The 18,834-nt window shown below is 52.4% G+C and overlaps 1 protein-coding gene across 2 annotated transcripts in view; it reads left to right on the top strand.

Annotated features, from left to right (window-relative positions):
- Nucleotides 1–18,834, top strand: part of SGSM2 (small G protein signaling modulator 2) — a 36,938-nt gene that overhangs the window by 2,534 nt on the left and 15,570 nt on the right. For both annotated transcript variants that reach the window (XM_029212498.1, XM_029212497.1), the window contains exons 2-8: nucleotides 2,114–2,189; nucleotides 16,272–16,434; nucleotides 16,713–16,874; nucleotides 17,136–17,203; nucleotides 17,301–17,446; nucleotides 17,767–17,901; nucleotides 18,423–18,547. In XM_029212498.1, coding sequence (XP_029068331.1) covers nucleotides 2,114–2,189; nucleotides 16,272–16,434; nucleotides 16,713–16,874; nucleotides 17,136–17,203; nucleotides 17,301–17,446; nucleotides 17,767–17,901; nucleotides 18,423–18,547 — 875 coding nt within the window. The remainder of the gene's footprint in view (nucleotides 1–2,113; nucleotides 2,190–16,271; nucleotides 16,435–16,712; nucleotides 16,875–17,135; nucleotides 17,204–17,300; nucleotides 17,447–17,766; nucleotides 17,902–18,422; nucleotides 18,548–18,834) is intronic.

The following is an 18,834-nucleotide window of genomic DNA, read 5'->3' as shown; positions in this document are numbered from 1 at the left end:
GGGACGAAGTGAGAGAGTGGCATGGATATATATACACTACCAAATGTAAAGTAGATAGCTAGTGGGAAGCAGCTGCATAGCACAGGGAGATCAGCTCGGTGCTTTGTGACCACCTAGAGGGGTGGGAGGGAGACGCAAGAGGGAGGACATGTGGGGATATAAGTATATGTATAGCTGATTCACTTTGGTATAAAGCAGAAACTAACAGCACTGTAAAGCAATTATACTCCAATAAAGATGTTAAAAAAAAATAGAGTGCAGAATCGATCCGATCCACCTTTACCTAACCGCTAACCATGAGCACTTTGCAGCAGGGAGGAGACTCCGGGTCCTTCCTCCCTCCTCCCCAGACTTCAGAAGCTCTACCACCCTCCAAACCAAAGTGAGGGTCTAGGGAGCAAGGGCAGCATCAGGACACTGGACACAGGACATTGTCCAAAGAATGGCAAAGACTAGCTCTCCCAGAGCTTACTGTGTCTGTAAGGTTTAATGTTGGGATTGAGGTAATCCATCCCTCTAATCTTCAGTATTAGTATTTGTCTCCTGGCAGGTTCCCCCAAGGCATCAAAAGTGCATGGTTTAAGTGTTGGGAGCAACTAGAACCACATATACTCCTGCTGGGAGTGTAAATTGATACAACCACTTTGGAGAGCAACTTGGCAAAATCTAATAATATAGAATATACTCATCAGAAATTCCTTGCCTAAAAATATAAATCCAAAGAAATGAGCACCCGTGTTCACACAAAGACATGTCTAGAATGTTCACAGCAGCACTACCCATAATAGCCCCAAATTGGAAGCTACCCGAATGCCAGTCAATTGGGAGTTGTTCACACAATGGAGAATGAACAATGCACATCCATATACAACATGAACAGATCTCACAGTCACACCAAGGAGCAAAAGAAACCCAGTCACAAAAACTACACAGTGAGCCATTCCATCTATAAAAAGTACAAAACCCGGCAAAAGTGCTCTATGATGTTAGAAGTCAGGATAGTGGGTACCTTTGAGGGAAATAGTGACTAGAAGGAAACATGGCAGAGTCTGGGGGTACTTTAGGGTGCTGGTCACGTTTTGTTTCTTGATCTGATGCTGGTTTCATAGGTGTGTTCAATTTGTGAAAATTCTTCAAGCTGTGTAATTATGATATATACCCTTTTCTATTTGTACATCAATTTTTTAAAATTAATTATTTATTTTTGGCTGCGTTGGGTCTCTGCTGCTGGGTGTGGGGGTTCTCTAGTTGCGGCAAGCGGGGGCCACCCCCCCGCCGCCGTGTGCAGGCCTCTCACTGCAGTGCCCCCCCACCGCTGCGGAGCGCGGGCTCCAGGCGCGCGGGCCTCAGCAGCTGTGGCTCACAGGCCCTAGAGCGCAGGCTCAGCAGTTGTGGCGCCCGAGCCCAGTTGCGCCGTGGCATGTGGGATCCTCCCGGACCAGGGCCCGAACCCGTGTCCCCCACACTGGCAGGCGGATTCCCAACCACTGTGCCACCAGGGAAGTCCCTGTACATCAATTTTAAAGTTTTTTTTTTAAGTGCTTTCTAAAGAAGGCTGTGACCGCTTACCTTACAAGGCATTCAGAAGCTTTTACATCCAGGTAGGAACCCAAACATAGGGCTTTACCTAGACAGAAAGAAGACTGGGCTCGTGAGCATGTGGGGAGTGTCCCTGAGGCCTAGATGGACGTGTACCCCTACCCTCAGAGAAGGGAGAAAAGGAGGGTCAGGTTGTTTATCTGGAGCCTGTACTGAAACAGTTTGTCCCTAAAGGACAGTGTGTCTGCCCACAGGCCTTCTGCAGCTAAGTACAGATGTGCAAATAGCATCCCACCCCTGTTCTCTATAGCAGGGCACTTCCTCCTGGGTTGGAATATCTGTACTGATTGATTGGTGGGTTTATAGCATCTTTTTTCCCAGTTGCCTTTCCAAGATGTTGGTGCTATCTGTACAGAAGAAACTTTGCTTCCTCACCCCTCCCTTTCCTATCATCTACTCTGCAGGTGTCTGAACCCAGACCAGGGGGGCAGAGCCAAGCCATTTACTTGCTCACAGGCCTTTGGTCAATCAATTAATCAATCAATCAATAACGATGCTGCCCATTTATTCACAGGTGAAGCAAATCATGGAGGAGGCTGTCACCAGGAAGTTTGTGCATGAAGATAGCAGCCACATCCTTACTCTATGTGGTGAGTGAGCGACTGGGGGATAATGGGAGAGGGGTTTAAAAACTGAGGACACTATCTTGGGGCCAGGGAAAGATGAGTCCTCAGGTTTAGTAGTTCTCAAATCTGGCTGCAAGTCAGAATCAACTCAGAAGCTTATGAAAGGGATCTCTGGGTCCCATCCCACACCTACTGAATCAGGATCCCCAGGGCCCAAGAATCGACTATATGTGTCTAGTTCCCAAGGACAGTAGTGCTCAAATTTTAGCATGCATCAGAGTCACCTGTAGGACTTGTTAAAACAGATTCCTGGGTCCCAACCCTGGAGTTTCTGATTCTAGTCTGTCTGGGGCAGCCCCAGGCATTTGCATTTCTAACAAGTTCACAGATGATGCTGATACTGCTGGTCCAGAGACCACACTTTAAGGGCCATTGTCCTAGGTAGTTGGGTTTGGGAACCACTGCTCTGGTTTATCTTTACATTAACTTTGGGGAAGGGTCTGTGCTTTTGGATGCTTTCTGTGCCACATCTATTTTCTTTTCTTTTTTTTTTTTTTGCTGTACGTGGGCCTCTCACTGTTCTGGCCTCTCCCGTTGCGGAGCACAGGCTCCGGACGCGCAGGCCCAGTGGCCATGGCTCACGGGCCCAGCCACTCCGCAGCATGTGGGATCCTCCCGGACCGGGGCACGAACCCGCGTCCCCTGAATCGGCAGGCGGACTCTCAACCACTGCACCACCAGGGAAGCCCCACAGCTATTTTCTAATTAACCCCACCTGTGTTGCTCCAGCATCCCAGCTATCCAAGCACTCGATTGCGTGCAAAACAACATGAGTGTAAAGGAGGGATAGCCAAGCCTTCCCACCTTAGAAAGGAGAAAGTCTGTAATAAACCAACGCTTCTGCCTCAGTGTGAACACTTTTGCTTTTGTAGGAGCAAGCCTGTCCCTACACACAACTGAATCTTCTTGGGTTTCCAGGAATTTGACCTTCTGTTTGCCATCTTTTTTTTTAATTTATTTTTGGCTGTGCCAGGTCTTAGTTGCGGCATGCAGTATCTTTTGTTACAGCACGTGGGCTTCTCTCTAGTCGTGGCGTGTGGGTTTTCTCTTCTCTAGGTGTGGTGCGCAGGCTCCAGGGCGTGTGGGCTCTGTAGTTGGTGGCACGCAGGCTCTAGTTGAGGCGCGTGAGCTCAGTAGTTGTGGCGCGCAGGCTTAGTCGCTCCACGGCATTCGGGATCTTAGTTCCCTGACCAGGGATCGAACCCACGCCCCCTGCTTTGGAAGGCGGATTCTTTACCACTGGACCACCAGGGAAGTCCCCCATTTGCCACCTTTATGTTGTTTTCCTTGGCCTCTGAGACTGGTGTTCATTGAAGGGAGGTTGTGTATTTCTGAGGTGAAGGAATGAAAGGAGGAGATACGGGAAGGAACACTTTTGACAGTAGCATGGTGAGGCCGATAGAGCTGCCCCTCCCATCAGTCCAGCAGCAAACAGTGAAGGTCCCCCAGATTCCAGATACTGTTCTCCAGGTAGGGAAACATCAGTGGCAAGATGGACAGCGTCTCTGCCCCGGAGGATTACATTCTGTGGGCAGAGAGACAGAAAACAAATGTACACGTGAATATATCCTGCAATAACAGGTGTGGCAACAGCTACGGAAAAAAAAAGAGAAATGTGGGAGGGCGACTGGGGAGAGGCAGCCTGTGAGCAGAGCCCGAGTGACAGACTGAGGGTTCAGACAAACCCTGGTGCTCTGCTTACTTCTCAAGTTGTTTTGGACAAGTTTCTTAACTTCTGTCACCCACAGTTTGCTCCTCTAAAAACACGGTGGTGATTCCCAACTTAAGGAATTTTTGTGGGTATTGAGATGATACATGTGAAGGTTCCTAGCGTTGTAAGAGATGAGAAAAATGTCTGTGTTTTCTCCTCTTTTGGACGTTAAGCCTGAAACTAGGTTTGCAAGATTTGAGGTCCTACTATCTCCCTTTCGGGTAAGCTTCCCTGGTTCTTTGAGATGATATAACGATTCTCAGGTTTGCAGGAGCAGTCTGATCCCACTTTTCTCGGGCAGAAGCCCTGCTGGGGAAAAAGCATGGTAGTTTTGCAATAGGTGACTTTGACGAGTACTAGAACCCTACTCCCTTCCACCTGTGCTGTGTTCCCCTGACGTCAGCCAGTGTCTGTCATTGTCACCAGAAGGGCTCTACCGGTGGCCAATTAGTCATGGCATGGTGCTAGGCTTCGTCCAGAGCACACACAGCAAACACAGAAGACAGAATAAAATAGCACAGACAGCTTGTGCATGGGTGCCACATGTGGGCGGCCGTAGGTAAATGGGGGAAGAGAGGCAGGGGAAAAAGCTGTTGGCGTCCCACCATCAGGCCCATTAGGGTGAGGAGAAACTGTCAGCTCTCCTCTGATGAGCCCAGGGGCCCCCAGGAAGCAGTAGGCCTTTCATTTTTGCCTCTTGCCTTGAAGCCCATGGCTCTTTCCAGCAGGCAGGGATAGCACCTTCAAAAGGAATGATTCTTCTACTTTCAGCCAGTTTCAGTCACGGAACTAGAACAAGGGTCTATGAAATAGACCCAGGTCTCCAGGGTTCTAAGATCATCCCCAAAGCGAGAGGAGCCCTGTCCTGCTGGATTTCGGGAGGTGCCTTAGGTCAAAGTGCAAACTTAAATGCCCACAGGGTCGAACGAGAAAAGTCCGGGTGTGGGACAGCAGGCAATGGTGGGGACTGGGGTGAAATGGGTAGCACTTGCCATGTTTGAAGGGGGCAGCCACCACTTAGCTTCTGAAGGAATGCTGGCCCTGGCTTGCTATGGCCCTTGTTTTATTTTAAGAGAAGCCGGAAGTCTGGGTTTTTACATGAAATGAACCAATTTTTAAATGCTGATAACTAATTCCCATTAAAAAAAAAATGGTGTGGGCTAAACAAAAGGCATCTGCAAGCCTCTGCCAGTTTGCTGCCTCTGCTTTGGGCTTAGTGCACAGTCACGGAAGGGAATGCTAGCAGGAGGGGCTCCCGATAGTATAAAGCTAGGTCAAGCCGGGGCGTCTGAGACCCACGGGAAAAGGAATCTTTATACTTTGTTGAAAATGGTGTTCAGTGGTGAGGGGGATCTCGGTTCGGGCTCCAAATAAGGTTGGTTTAAAGCAGTGATTATCGAGACTTCCGTGGTGGTCCAGTGGTTAGGGCTCCGCACTTCCACTGCAGGGGGCGCAGGTTTGATCTCTGGCACGGTAACTAAGATCCCGCGTGCCACCCAGTGTGGCCAAAAAAAGCAGTGATCATCAACCGTTTTTCCTGCCTGCATCACACAGTGAAATCATAATCAGGGATTCCTAGGGGGAGGCAGAGAGAATAGACATGTACTGATGGAAAACTCCACTCTTCTGGCTTTTTGGAGATTCTGAAATGCCAGGCTCCTTCACCCCCTGGAAAAATGCTCAGAAGTGCATTTTTAGTCTGAAGTGGTCCCAGTCTTACCCTGGGTCTTGCAGTTGTCCCAGCCACATCCAGGATTCAGCTTTGTTCTTGGGGAAGTGGGAGAGCAGAGAGAGTGCTGAGAGAAAGGGAACAGAGTGAAGGCTGTGGAGACTGGATTAACTGTGCAGTGAGTGACCCCTTTTACTAGAGCTTTGTGGAGGGCTGAGGTCCTGGGCCCCTCTGCCCTGCCTTGGCCCCTCTGTTCATCGCAGAGGACGGCTAGGGGGTGACTGAAGAGGGCAGGGCCTGAGCAAGATGAGCTTCCCTGAGCTTCCTTAGAATACAGACATTTGAACCGGAAACAGAACCTTCCTGGAGAGCCTTAGAAATGGAACTGAAGAATCCCTGGGTCAAGACCTGGCCCTGGGCAAACCCAGGAAAGTTCCTGTTCCTCAAGGGGAGGAGTGACACTCCCAGGACTGACTAGAAACGTGCGTGTGTTGTGTTTGCTGTGCTTGTTCCTAAACCTGTCTGTCTAGAAGCCGGTCAGGCCCCAGCAGTAGGAACCTTGTGAGGAGGCCTTGCTGGCAAACCCAGCTGGCAGGGAGGGGCTCTATGTGTGCTGTTCTCCTACCACAGAGCAAGGCTGCATTGCTGCTCTGAGGCACCCCCTGCCAGCCCCCAGGACCTGTGTGACTGTACCCGTGCACTGGAGAATAGGCCCAAACGCCACTGTTGGGAAAAGGTTCTTGGATATCTCATCTTCATCTTAAAAAGTCATGTCAGGGCTTCCCTGGTGGCGCAGTGGTTGAGAGTCCGCCTGCCGATGCAGGGGACACGGGTTCGTGCCCCGGGAAGATCCCACATGCCGCGGAGCGGCTGGGCCCGTGAGCCATGGCTGCTGAGCCTGTGCATTCGGAGCCTGTGCTCCGCAACGGGAGAGGCCACAACAGTGAGAGGCCCGCGTACTGCAAAAAAAAAAAAAGTCATGTCAAGTTTGCGTTTTGCTCCATAATATGGCCTCTGAAACTTTGTGCTGCTGAATGAAATTAATGCTTCCTGTTTTTCTGTGGCTTCCTGAACCCCCCGGGCGTAGGCTGCTTATCTCCTGCCACCCCAACCCCCAGAGGGCAAGGTGCTCTTAAATTTTGCTTGTGGGCAACTCAAGGTCAGGGTTAAACAGCAGACTGTCCTAAGTTTCACCTTTGAACTCCGCATTTGCAATAGCAATATGACTGCGCATAGAGTGCCCAGTTACTCTTCCCATCAAGGGGTCTGGGGTAGTTTAGGCCTTAACCGAGGAGCACGGTGCCTCCCCTCCCCTTTGGCTCAGAGGGGAGCATCTGCCTCCACAGTGTCTCTGTTTGTTCCATTCTAATTGGGCGCTGAGGTTGGATTTTAATCACTGGTGGGTAGAAGGGCTTTAGGAGGCCCACAGAGAGGTTCCCGGCCCGGCAGAGCAGGTTCTTAGACTTGTAAACATCTCCTTTTTCTGGCCACAGGCACTGGGGGCGGGACCCAGACCAGCCCTGCCCCTCAGTCCTTAGGTTCCCTGCCCTCCCCGCGCTGATCCGTCCACCTGAGGGTTGCTTCAGACTGAGGATGAGCTGTAATGGGAGACGGGGGTGGAGTCTGTGGAGCTGGGAACAACACCAGGGCTTTATTAACCCGCTGCCTGTTGCTAAGCAGCTTTCATTAGCCGGGAAGTTCAGCCACAGCAAGCTCCTCTGGGGAATGGCAAGGAGATGCTAATGAGCTGGGAGAGAAGCAGGTGTGACGGGAGGGTGCATCCCACCTGGGGTACTGCAGCCAGAGGTATTTCAGCACTTCCTGAGATTCAGGCACCAGCCAGTTTTTACTCTGTCTCTCTTCAGTGAAAGGGATTCCTTCTCTCTTCTTCCCGCCCACACTGAATGAACAGCTCATTCTCAGCATAACTGGCTTCCACTTTCCTTGTGGTAATGATCCAGTAGGAAGAAAGGCCCTCTGGGAGACTGGCTCCCCTCGCCCTGTCTTGGGGCATGGCTGAGGGCACGTGGTGATGGTCTGTAGCGGAGACTTTGGAGTCCGGCAGACCTGACCTGCGTTCACAGACTGACCATGTCACCAAGTGTGTGACCATGGCCACTTATTCAGCAACTCTGAACCTACGGAATAAGGTTGATGTGAGGATTAAAAGAGTGATGCGGGTAAAGCAGACAGCATGGAGCCAGGTATGCAGTAGGTGCTCAGTAAATGTCATCACCACCAGTGACGTTCTACTTTGTTCTTGAAAGTGATCTTTTAACCTTCCCCATAAAGCCTCCTAGAACCTTCTCCAGGATTCCATTTAGGAATCCATGTTTCTGAGAGTTGTGAGCATCTGGACAATCAGAACAATTTGAACTCTGGGAACCCAATCAAGGAATTTGAAAATATTAAGAAATTATTATTGATTTTTTAGGTGCAGTGCAGGTATTAGGTACATGTTTTTAAAAGAGTCATCTTTCAGAGATACACACTAAAATATTTATGGACAAAAATATATGATATGTAAAATTTGCTTCCAAATGATCTAGGGATAAGGGGGAAAGTGGTTGGAGGTGGTATAACTAAAACAAGATTGGTCCTTCCTTGATCATGGCTTCTGTTGTGTGATGGGTACTCGGGGGTTCATTACATCATTCTCTTTACTTTTGTATATGATTGGAATTTTCCAAAATGAAATGGTTTTTTTAAAAAGAAGGAAGAGGAGGAGGAGAGGATGGGTGGAGGAAGAGATAGAGATAGCAAGTGTATGCAGCTTTTTTTTTATAGGGTATTTTTTATTTCAAAAAGTATGTATTGAATGCATCCTTAAACCTTAAACAGGATTCTGGACACGTAAGCCTGCCGAACAGACAAATAAGTATGGAAATCTGCCCCACCTTCTGGGTGTTGGAACTGGATGTTGGATACTGGAGGGTTGGGTCTGGAGTCACATAAATATAGAATATTTTATTATTATTATTTTTAAGGCCGTGCCACACGGCATGCGGGATCTTATTCCCCCACTAGGGGTCAAACCCATGCCCCCTGCAGTGGAAGCGTGGAGTCCTAACCACTGGACCGCCACGCCAGGGAAGTCCTAGAATACTTTATAGGAATAGATCGGCATTAAATGCTAGTCACTGAATTTTCATAATTTAATTTGTCTTGTAGACTGTTGCGTTTAATCCAACACATAGAGATAGTCCCACCCCCGAGCTGGCCCAGCCTCTGTCCCCAAGTCCATGTACAGACATCTGTTAGTGGTGGAGGCTTCACAGCCTAGAACCTGTGTCCAGGGGCGGTGGGGAGAACAGGGAAGGGGAGCAGATGTTGGATGTTGCTGAAGGGTCCTCCCTGATCCTGGACCCCCAGCTGGAGTCAGGAAGGACCTCCTGTTGCTGAGGCTGCTGTCTTCCCTTCCCATCCTTGGTCTTTTAAACCAACGACAGGGTCCAGGTGGGGGACCTGGGTAGTTCTAGAGAGCGAACCCAGAAGAGACGGACGCAAACCCAGCCCTTCACCGGCCCACACCAGGCCAGTCATCACCTGGCTGCCAGACAGTAGGATGGTCAGTCATGCGGTGGCCAGTCATGGTGAAATCCAAAATGAGGAGGAAGAGTAGAAACCCAGGACACTGGGCCCCTACCATGAGGGAGCTTCTACAGGGAAGGCCAAAGTCCTGAGTCCTCAGTGCTGACCATAACCGCTGAGGCGAGCTATGAAGGCTGGTTTTGTAAGAAAAACGAGCGTTTGCAGGTCTCCTGTCCCAACAGAAAAGCTCTACGTGATCCCTCTCCCTATAAGTCACTGCCCATGGGAAATCCTTGACCTTGATGGAGCCACAGCCATGCCTGTCTAGAGCGGGGTGGGGAGACCTCTGGTGACCACAGCACACGTCCTCCCTCCCCTCCCTGTCCTGCCTTCTCGGGCTGCCAAGGGGGCCCTCTATGGAGACAGGCCCGAGGAAGGGCACCTAGAGTCTTTCCCTTGAGATCAAGACCTAGCCCTTCTTCAGGGAGGCAGCTCCAGATGACCTGTCACAACAGTTATCACAATATCTAGCAGCGTGGCACGTACACAACTTTTTGAGAAATTTTTTTTATTGAGAAATTTTATGTGCAGGGAAGCAGCTAAATGGTTTAACACCTAAATGGGGATGTAGGGCCAAGGGAGGTGGTGGTGTGGTGTTTTTTAATTGGAGAAATTACAGAACAGTTATGTACAAATGGAAAGTATCTAATAGGAAAAAATTAAAGATACAGGAAAGAGAAGGGACGTTTGCTGGAGTGATGTCCTTGAGAGGTGAAAGGGGCTGAAATCCAATGCGCAGGTGGGAGGGGTGGCCTTAGAGGGGATCACAGCCAGAGCACCTGTAGGTACCAGAGGGAGGGCAGGGAACGGACACAGCACAGGAAGGAAAGGCACTAATGCTCATCCATCACCTTCCATGTTCCGGGTGCTACAAAGAGCCTTGTGCCCCTCTGCACAGGCTATTGCCTTTAGTCACTCAGCACCCCTTGAGGTGGCACCTGCTCCTTTCCCTCCCTGCAGGTGAAGCTCAGAGAGACTTAGTAGTCTGCACAAAGTCAAAAAGCTAGTAAGGAAAGGAACCAGGGTTTGAACCCACATCTGTCTGACTCTAAAGCCTGTGTTGCCCAGGGATGGGTCCCCCTGTGAGGCCTACCCAGGAGTGGAGCCTGGAGGTGTGGGGCATTGAGGAGAAGTTGGAGGCATAGCCTGGATCACCAAACAGTGGACTCATGATGTCCAGAGATACTCTGGGAGACGGCGGGTCTCTTGTCGAGCTGGGTGAGGCTGGCAGTGGCCTGGTTCCCTGGTAAGCCAGTGTGAGCACATGCAGACTCTGCCCTGCATCCCGAGCAGGGCAAGGAAGATGGGTATGTGTGGTATGAACTTCATTTCTCTCACTTGCTTGGTTCCAGAGTATCAGGGCAGTGCTTTCTCCTCCCAGTGAAAGTCTGGGTGGGAGAGTTGCGTTCTTGTTTCAGGGCTTTGAACAAGGCTGAGTGCCCCCCCCCCCCCCCCCGCTCAAAGCTGAAGCAAACCGCCAGCATCACCAGTGCAGGCGGAAGGAAAAATGTACCCTTGTTACCATAGAAATGCTCGTTCCGCGTGGAGGCAGCCGTCACAAATCCCTGGTGGAAATAGCTGGCCGGGGAAGTGGGGAGGGGAGAGACGTAGGATGCCTGGCCTCGCCTCTTTCCTCCCCTCACTTCATCCGCTACAAGTGAAATGTTGACTCCCTCCATGGGCAGTTGAGGAAGTTCCTACTTAAAATAAGGCCGCCCATCCTACCCATTCCTTTATCTCCAGGGAGGCTGCTCCTCTCCTGGAAATCTTGGTTTCACCATCCAAGGCTTTTAAAAATTCTGCTCTGAGTAATGTCCCCCAAAACTCCAGGACCAAAACAAGCCACTTGTGGCTAGCTGCTCCAGCCAGCGCTTTGCTCACCTGGAAGCTGAACTCGCCTGTTGCACAGATGGCAGCTGGCAGAGGTGGGGAGCAGGGGACGCAGGACACACGTGCTCCTCCCATTATCAACCCCTCCTGGCTCAGAGCCTTGGGCCCAGCCTTCATGTCAGGCTGTGCTAACTGGGTGCTGTGTCCCTCTACCTCAGCCAACTGACCTAGTTCTCTGAAGGCCATTCAGTGGGTCCCCCTATTACCAGGCTGGACTTGTCCAGGCCCCTTGGCCGCTGAACACAGTTTCAATGTGGATATGCGTGTGAGAGCCGGGGGTTGTTTCTGAGGCCCGCTGGGCTGACTGAGGACCCTTCTCAACCACTGCTGCGTTTCCTGGCAGCCATGGCTTTAGTCCATTCTCGTGGGCTCCTGAGACACCTAAGCTTGTCCCAGCCCACTGAATTGTTTCTCCGGTCCCTACGCAGCTCAGATCACCAGTGGCTACCCTAAGCAGAGCCCAGATCATCCTGTGGGAGGGGGAACCAAGCTAATCTGCAGACCCTGTTTGCTGTGGGAGCTGGTGATGGGGTGGGTGCCCATGGACAGACCCAGCCTTGCTGAGTTTCATGACTTTCAATTCACCTCCAGGTTGGAGAGAATCTCTAGCATCCTTTCATGATGGAATTATTGTTATTATTTTGAATTGGTAACCTGGCTCAAATGTCAAAACTATACAAAAGGTACACAGTGAAAAGTCTCACTCCTTTCCCTGCCCCCATTCACCCACTTCCCCTCCACCTACCAGTTTCCACACCAGTAATACTACCACTCTTCCTTCTTGTGCATCCTTCCAAGTTTTTTGTCCTGATTTTGTTTTTTTTAATTCTATTCTTTGTTTACCCCACCCTTTTTGTAATCAAAAGGTATCATGCAGTCAAACTGCTCTGCATCTTGCTTTTGGAGACCTTTCCGTTATTAGTTCCTGGAGATCATTCTCATTCTTTTTCAGAGTGGTATAATATTATACTGTATGAATGTGCCGTATTTACTTAATCTGTCCTCTATTGATGGACAAGGGGATAGTTTCCAGTCTTCTGCTGTTGTAACTAAGTAAGCTTGATTCTGTCTGTAAGCTAGATTCTCACAAGAGGGGTCACTAGGTCAGAGGTTATTTGCAATGTTAATAGACAGTGCCACATTGCCACCGTAGGGGGTCTTGCCAATCCAGCAAGGTCTGAGAACATTCAGTAACTTCCCAAGTCCCTTCAGTTAATAGACAGTGCCACATTGCCACCGTAGGGGGTCTTGCCAATCCAGCAAGGTCTGAGAACATTCAGTAACTTCCCAAGTCCCTTCCCTCTCTATCTACTGATGTCTCCTCTGTTCTAAATTGGACTCCTTGGAATGGTTAAATCAGTAAGTAAGGAGTTTGTGGGAGGGGCCCTATAAGATTCCATTAGCACTCGTGGTCTCCAATCCATGTAGCATTTGTTGAGCCCCGTATCTTAATAGACTTTAGGAGCATGTCAGAGACTGGTGAGGGACAGTCCCAGGGCTTGTCTGGGCTGTAGTTCACTGCTTTTCCTTGGGACGATGGTGCCAGACCTTGTCAGGGTGCGATGTCCACAGCAGGGTGCTAAAGTTAAAACTATTTCCACTCCTGCCCACTCCGAGTTGCAGTTCCCTGAGCCTTGCTGTCAGTTGGATAGGATGACAGAGTAGAAAGGGTACCCTGGGCTCATCCAGTACCATAGCTCCAAAGGCCACTGGAAGACCAAGGTGGGGAGTGAAAGGATCATGCTTGTTGAGTCATGCCTGTTTCTCTGTTTCAGTTCATTCACCCAAACCTTCCCATCCCAACTAGTGACCAAAAACAGTGTTGATTTTTATCAATTAGTACGTGTTTTTCTTATGTGAAGTGATCCGAATGATGTCAGGGCTGTCTCTCCCCTCTTTTGGGGCAACCAGAGTGGCTGCGGGTGGTGCTGGGAACCCTGAGACAGGGGCTCCTGAAACCTTCATGTCACGGCTGGGGACCAGGGCCCAGACAGCTCAGTTAGAAGGGGGATGATTTCGGCTGACTCGGTGCTTTGGCTGTGATGGGCGTCTCCTCCAGGGGCCTCTGTGTGACCTTCTCCCTGGAGAAGGGTGCTTGTTGGTCTGTGAGAGGGCCTCCTGGGGAGCACAGACAGCTGGAGAGTCGGGCATTATTGCTGATAGCTCTACAACTGCAGTTCTGAGTGTGGTGTTCTCTGTATGTGGGGAGAGGCCAGGGGGATCTCTGTACTTGCATATCTGTAAGTGTCGATCAGTGGAAGTGTCTGTGGTTCCTCTCAGCTCAAAAGTGTTAGAGCAGGGTTTTAAAACTTTCTGGGATCAGATACCCCTTTTAGAAACTAAAAGCCAAGGATCCTTTATCCAGAATAAAAACATTCACCTAAGCATGCAGAAACAGACCAGTGATTCTGTGTGCAGTTTTAGGGGGTCTCGAAGGTCTAGAAGCCTATCAACAAACCCTCTTAGGAGAGTAATTCTCAATTATATTATTATCAGTGTTATTATATTATTATTTTGCCTACACACTGCACACAGTGACGTGCTCCTTCCCTGTGGGGGACAGCCCTGTGGGAATGCGGAAGGACTAGTATAGTTTGAACAACTAACTGGCCAAGGAGCCCATGGAACCAGCTTAGGAATACCTGGCATAGAGGGTCGTTTACTTTGCTTGGAACATAGAGAGTTGAGAAAGATTTTTCCCTCTGCAGACGTCGCCTGGCCCCTTGCCCGGGTTTCACAGAAGGAACTTAGGGGCCATGGGGTGAGTGGGGGCACTGGGTGTGTTGTTTGGGCTTCTCTCAATATTCCCTACTTGCAGTAATTGCTGAGGAATGCCTCCACCCACCCCAGAGAACCCTGAGGCCTGTGCTCACAGTCTTCCTGGCAGGCTGGGTGAGGCCAAGCTGCTGCCTGCATCCCCAGCCTCCCCAGCCTGGCTACATGGGCAGTCGCCTGGGGAAGGTAGGAAAGCTAATGACTCCTTATCCCGGCAATTAGTCACGTCACCAAGGCACATGATTCTCTGCAGGACTGGTGCCGCCTGCTGCTGCTCTGGCCTTGTTCAGTGCTGCTTTTCTCCCACTCTGATCGGGGAGTGCCACCCCAGGAAATAGTCACCCCCTTCTTCCAGCTGTGGACTTGTAGCTGCAGCAGCCCCAGGACCAAGAGACTATGACAAAAAGGTCACTCACCTATGTACCTCAGGGCCACGCAGGACCTCCAGGGACCAAGGGGACAGCCATGGAGGGGAATATGTGGACACTTAAGCAAAGATTCCCCCACATGTCCCCTACGCACATGATACCTGTGGATACATCTGTCTGCGTATGCATGTGCTCATCGATATATGAACATGCCATGAAGGAAAGGCTGCAACTTGTGAAATAAAGTCCTCCGAGGCCTGAGCTCCCAGGAGAGGGAGGGGGTCCTGTCTTGTTTCCCCTTCCCTGGGATGCTCTCAGTGAACTGGCCAGCTTCCACATTGGCCCCAGGGACTCTCTCTAACTTCTTGACCTCAGTACAAGAGAAAGCCAAACAAAACTCTTTTATAGGTCATCAGTGACTGTCTGTCAGTAACAATGAAGGCAGAAAACAGGTGAGAGCCTCTGTTTTCAGTGATTATTTCCTAAGTCCAGGTTTCTTTTCTTTTTTTTTTTTGGCTACACTGTGTGGCCTGTGGGATCTTAGTTCCCCGACCAACGATCGAACCCATGCCCCCTGCAGTGGAAGCACAGAATCTTAACCACTGGGCCACCAGGGAAGTCCCCAGGTTTCATATTCTAACAACACTAGTCACAGTAAGCTCGATGGGGCCTCAGTTCCCCTGTTCCTAAGAGAATGACACCTCCACCCACCTCTGGGGCAGCCTGTGATTCTCTCTCTAGTGTGTCCTCGCCTCTCTCTGCCCATGAGAGGACTTGCAAAAACCCAGCCCTTACAGGTTAGCCATGGAACAGGATCTCGACAAAAAGAGGTTAGGAGTCAGGAACCGACTTGCATCAAGGGCCTCCGGTAGAGGGCTTTACATACGTCATCTCGTGTAACAATTCACACCAGTCCTAAGAAGTCTCCCCCATTTCACAGATGATAAAACTGAGGCTCAGAGCATTAAGTCACTTACCCATGTTTTCCAGAAGTAGCGAGTGGCACCACGCGTCAGACCGTGTTCTGACTCTCCACCTCCAGCACAATCCCTGTAAAAAGAGTACCTGTGAAGTGAGGGGAGGCCTCCTCCCACCTGTGGGCCCCCACCCCCCAACACACCTGGAGGAGGTGAAAGGGGCTGAGCCAGTGTTTGGGGCCCTGTGTCTACGCCCAGCTCTGCCACTCTGTGACTTCGAATCAGTTCTCTTCCCCTTTCTGGGCCTTTCCTTCCTCGGCTGGAAAACAATCAGCTTGTCCTCAATAATGGCCAAGCCCCTCCTTCCCCCACACCTACACACTAAGTTTTTTAGAATCTGTATGTGCCCAGGGCAGCTCCCCACCCTCCCCCACCAAGCCCTTCTTTCCTTCCTATGGGGCCTGTCTGCTGAAAGCAGAATCCAGACAGAGAGTGTAGGCCTAGCCCCTAAAAACATGAATGAATGAAGGGAAGCCCTCCCTGCATGGGAAGTAGAAATCCCTCACTGTCGGCTGCAGGGCTCGTCAATAATTCAGGGCTGCTGTCAGGTCCGATCTCTGCAGTGGCTTCATCAATATTTCAGCTCCTTCTCCAGAGCCTCGTTCCTTAGCAACCACATCATCTCTGCTCTACAGGAGGGCTGCCAGGCTGTGTGCTCCCTACATCCCCTGTCCTGTAGGAGCTGTCCGTGCTTGCCCTCATGGGCAGGGGGTGGAGCCACCCATGCCAACTGGCACTGGCAGCTTTGTCCTCAGAGCCTCGGGGCAATGCTGCATACAGGAGGCACATACATACCAGATGAGAGAGAGGGACAGGGACGGTGTGGCACAGCAAAGCCCCCGCAGGTCCACCCTGGGCAGGAGCGGGGTGGGGCCCGCGGGAGCATTTTGGAGGGAGGTCAGGGTATGTCTCCGTGGCCTGTCTTAAGCCCGAACCTCACCCCCTAGTCTTAGCAGAGCCAGGGCCTGCCCTCGCCTCTCTGCTCTCCATAGGTATGGGGGAGGGGAGTGTTTCTCTCTCTCCCGCTCTCGCCCAGGCTCAGCTGCTGCTCCCTTTGTGGCCCAGGTGCGGTGGAGGCTTGCCTCCTGCATCAGCTGAGGCGCCGTGCCGCCGGCTTCCTGCGCAGTGACAAGATGGCAGCCCTGTTCACCAAGGTGGGGAAGGCGTGCCCAGTGGCTGGGGAGGTTTGCCACAAGGTGCAGGAGCTGCAGCAGCAAGTAGAGGGCAGGTGAGCCCTGAACCAGCCCCTCCCATGCCTCCCTTCTGCTCTTTCCATTTGCTGTTTCTTGCAGGGCCTCACCTCTCGGATGACGGGCCAGCCTAAGGGTGGGGGTGGGGGGTGGCCCTTTCAGGCACAAGGTCCTGTCCACCACCTCCAACCCCCCATCCCAATCAGTCCTCTGGGTTCTTGTCTTGCAGCTCCAAACTCCGCTCCCAGTGCCACCAGTCTGCGATGAGGCTTACCCCCAAGCCCTCCCACTCCTGAAGCCCACCCCCTCTTTGCAGGAAACCCTTGGCGGGCAACCAGGAGACCCAGCAGAGACAGGGCTCTGCCAGTGGGAAGGCCCCAGCCCTCAGCCTGCAGGCCTTGAAACACATATGGGTACGCACAGCGCTCATCGAGAAAGTGCTGGACAGGGTCGTGCAGTACCTGGTGGAGAACTGCAGGTGACTGCCCCTCCCTGAGCCCGCCCCCCCCTGTGCTGGACTGCCCACCACAGCCCACAGGCATGTGCCGTCCCCCCGTAGTACCCCGAAAGCAGAGACCACACCAGGCACCCCACAAAGCTCTGTCCTTGTGGACTCATTTCTTCTTGGTAACTGACATGAATTTGATCCTTGTGGGGATGTATCTCCTTGGTGAGCTTGACGGCCATGGAATGAGTTCTGGAGCCCCAGTGGTCACCCTGTCTGTCTCTCCCCTGGCAGCAAGTACTACGAGAAGGAGGCGTTACTGGCAGACCCTGTGTTTGGCCCCATCTTGGCCTCTCTTCTAGGTAAGCCTAGTAGCAGACAGGCCTGCGCTGGGCCAGTGGGGGCTCCAGGGCAAGTGCTGAGGGGGCACCCCTGAGCTGGCTGTCCCTGTCTCCACAGTGGGACCCTGTGCCTTGGAGTACACCAAGCTCAAGACAGCCGATCACTACTGGACCGACCCCTCAGCTGATGAGCTGGTCCAGAGGCACCGTATCCGGGGTCCCCCGAATCGCCAGGACTCCCCTGCGAAGCGCCCAGCCCTAGGAGTAGGTGTCACTCTTCCCACCCTGTGCTCACCCAGGATATGCCCCTGGGCCTTTGGGGAGGAGCAGCTGGGCTGTGTGCTCCTGGCAGATATAGGCTGGGCCTCGGAGATGCCCAGGGTAGTGGCCACCGCAGGAGAGCCTTTTCCCCACACTGGCGCTCACATAAATGCCAGGAGCAGAGAGCTGGTCCGTGGCTGAGAGCAAACTGGGGACAGGAAGGACCCTTGGGGTCAGCTAGAGAGGGTCTGCAGGGAGGCCTAGGGCTGACCCCCACGGCTGACTTCCTGGGGCTGAGGGCAGAGCCGTGACTTTGTGCGCAGATCCGGAAGCGGCACTCAAGTGGCAGCGCATCGGAGGACAGGCTAGCTGCCTGCGCCCGTGAGTACGTGGAATCCCTGCACCAGAACTCGAGGACACGGCTGCTCTACGGCAAAAACAACGTGCTGGTACAGCCGGTAGGAGAGCCTAACGCCCGGCCCTCCTCTTCCTTTTCCAAAGGCACCAAGACCTCCAGCCACATTCATGCCTTTTCCCAGGGGCTTGACTAGAGAGAAGGGGGAGAAGGGCCCCACCCCCTACTTCACTGTTTCATAGCCTCACGCCCAGCCTTGAGCTGGCAGGAGCCAGGAATGGCATCTGCTCTGGCCAGCTGAGAACCAGGCCGTCCGGGAGTAGGAATGTCAGCCAGCAGGCAGGGTGAACGCCCAGCTTGGGTATGGCTGGCCCGGACACGCCTGGCATCCAGGAGGCTGACAGGACAGAGCCAGTGGCCCCAGGCCAGCCAGGGGAAGGAGGCACCCACATCTGCGTGTGGCACGTGATGCCCCCTACTTCCTCCTGGCCCCCAGTCCAGGATCCTGTGACTGGCCTGGCCTGGCCTCCCTGCACGCACCTGGAGCTCCTTTTCCATAGGCCATCCCCAGGAGCCTCTCAGGCCCTCATCTTCTCCGTCTTCTGGTGTGTCTGCTCCCTGCAGAAGGGGGACGTGGAGGCTGTCCCTGGCTACCTCTCCCTGCACCAGTCTGCAGGCAGCCTGACTCTGAAGTGGACCCCCAACCAGCTCATGAACGGGACTCTGGGGGATTCCGAGCTGGAAAAGAGGTGGGGGCTGTGGGACTTCCTCCAAGGAGCCTCGCTCCCGGGCGGGGGATGGCGAGACCCAGCCTGCTCCAGGGGGCAGGCCTCACTCCTTATCCGATGCCAAGAATTGCAGGGGGAGGCAGCCTGGACAGGTTCCCGAGCTCTCTAGGACTGAGCCAGGCCTGGGCACGGAGAGGTTTGCCTGAGCCAAGCTCTGGGCAGCTGAGACTGCCAGGCTCTGTGCCATGAGGACAGCGTGGGGCCCAGAGGGACAAGGTGGCTGGCCGAGGTCACATTCTCGGCTACGG

Source organism: Monodon monoceros, unplaced genomic scaffold, assembly GCF_005190385.1.
Source record: "Monodon monoceros isolate NGI ecotype Baffin Bay Population unplaced genomic scaffold, NGI_Narwhal_1 Super_Scaffold_9, whole genome shotgun sequence".
Classification (NCBI taxonomy): domain Eukaryota; kingdom Metazoa; phylum Chordata; class Mammalia; order Artiodactyla; family Monodontidae; genus Monodon; species Monodon monoceros.
This window is presented reverse-complemented; position numbering and strand designations above follow the sequence as displayed.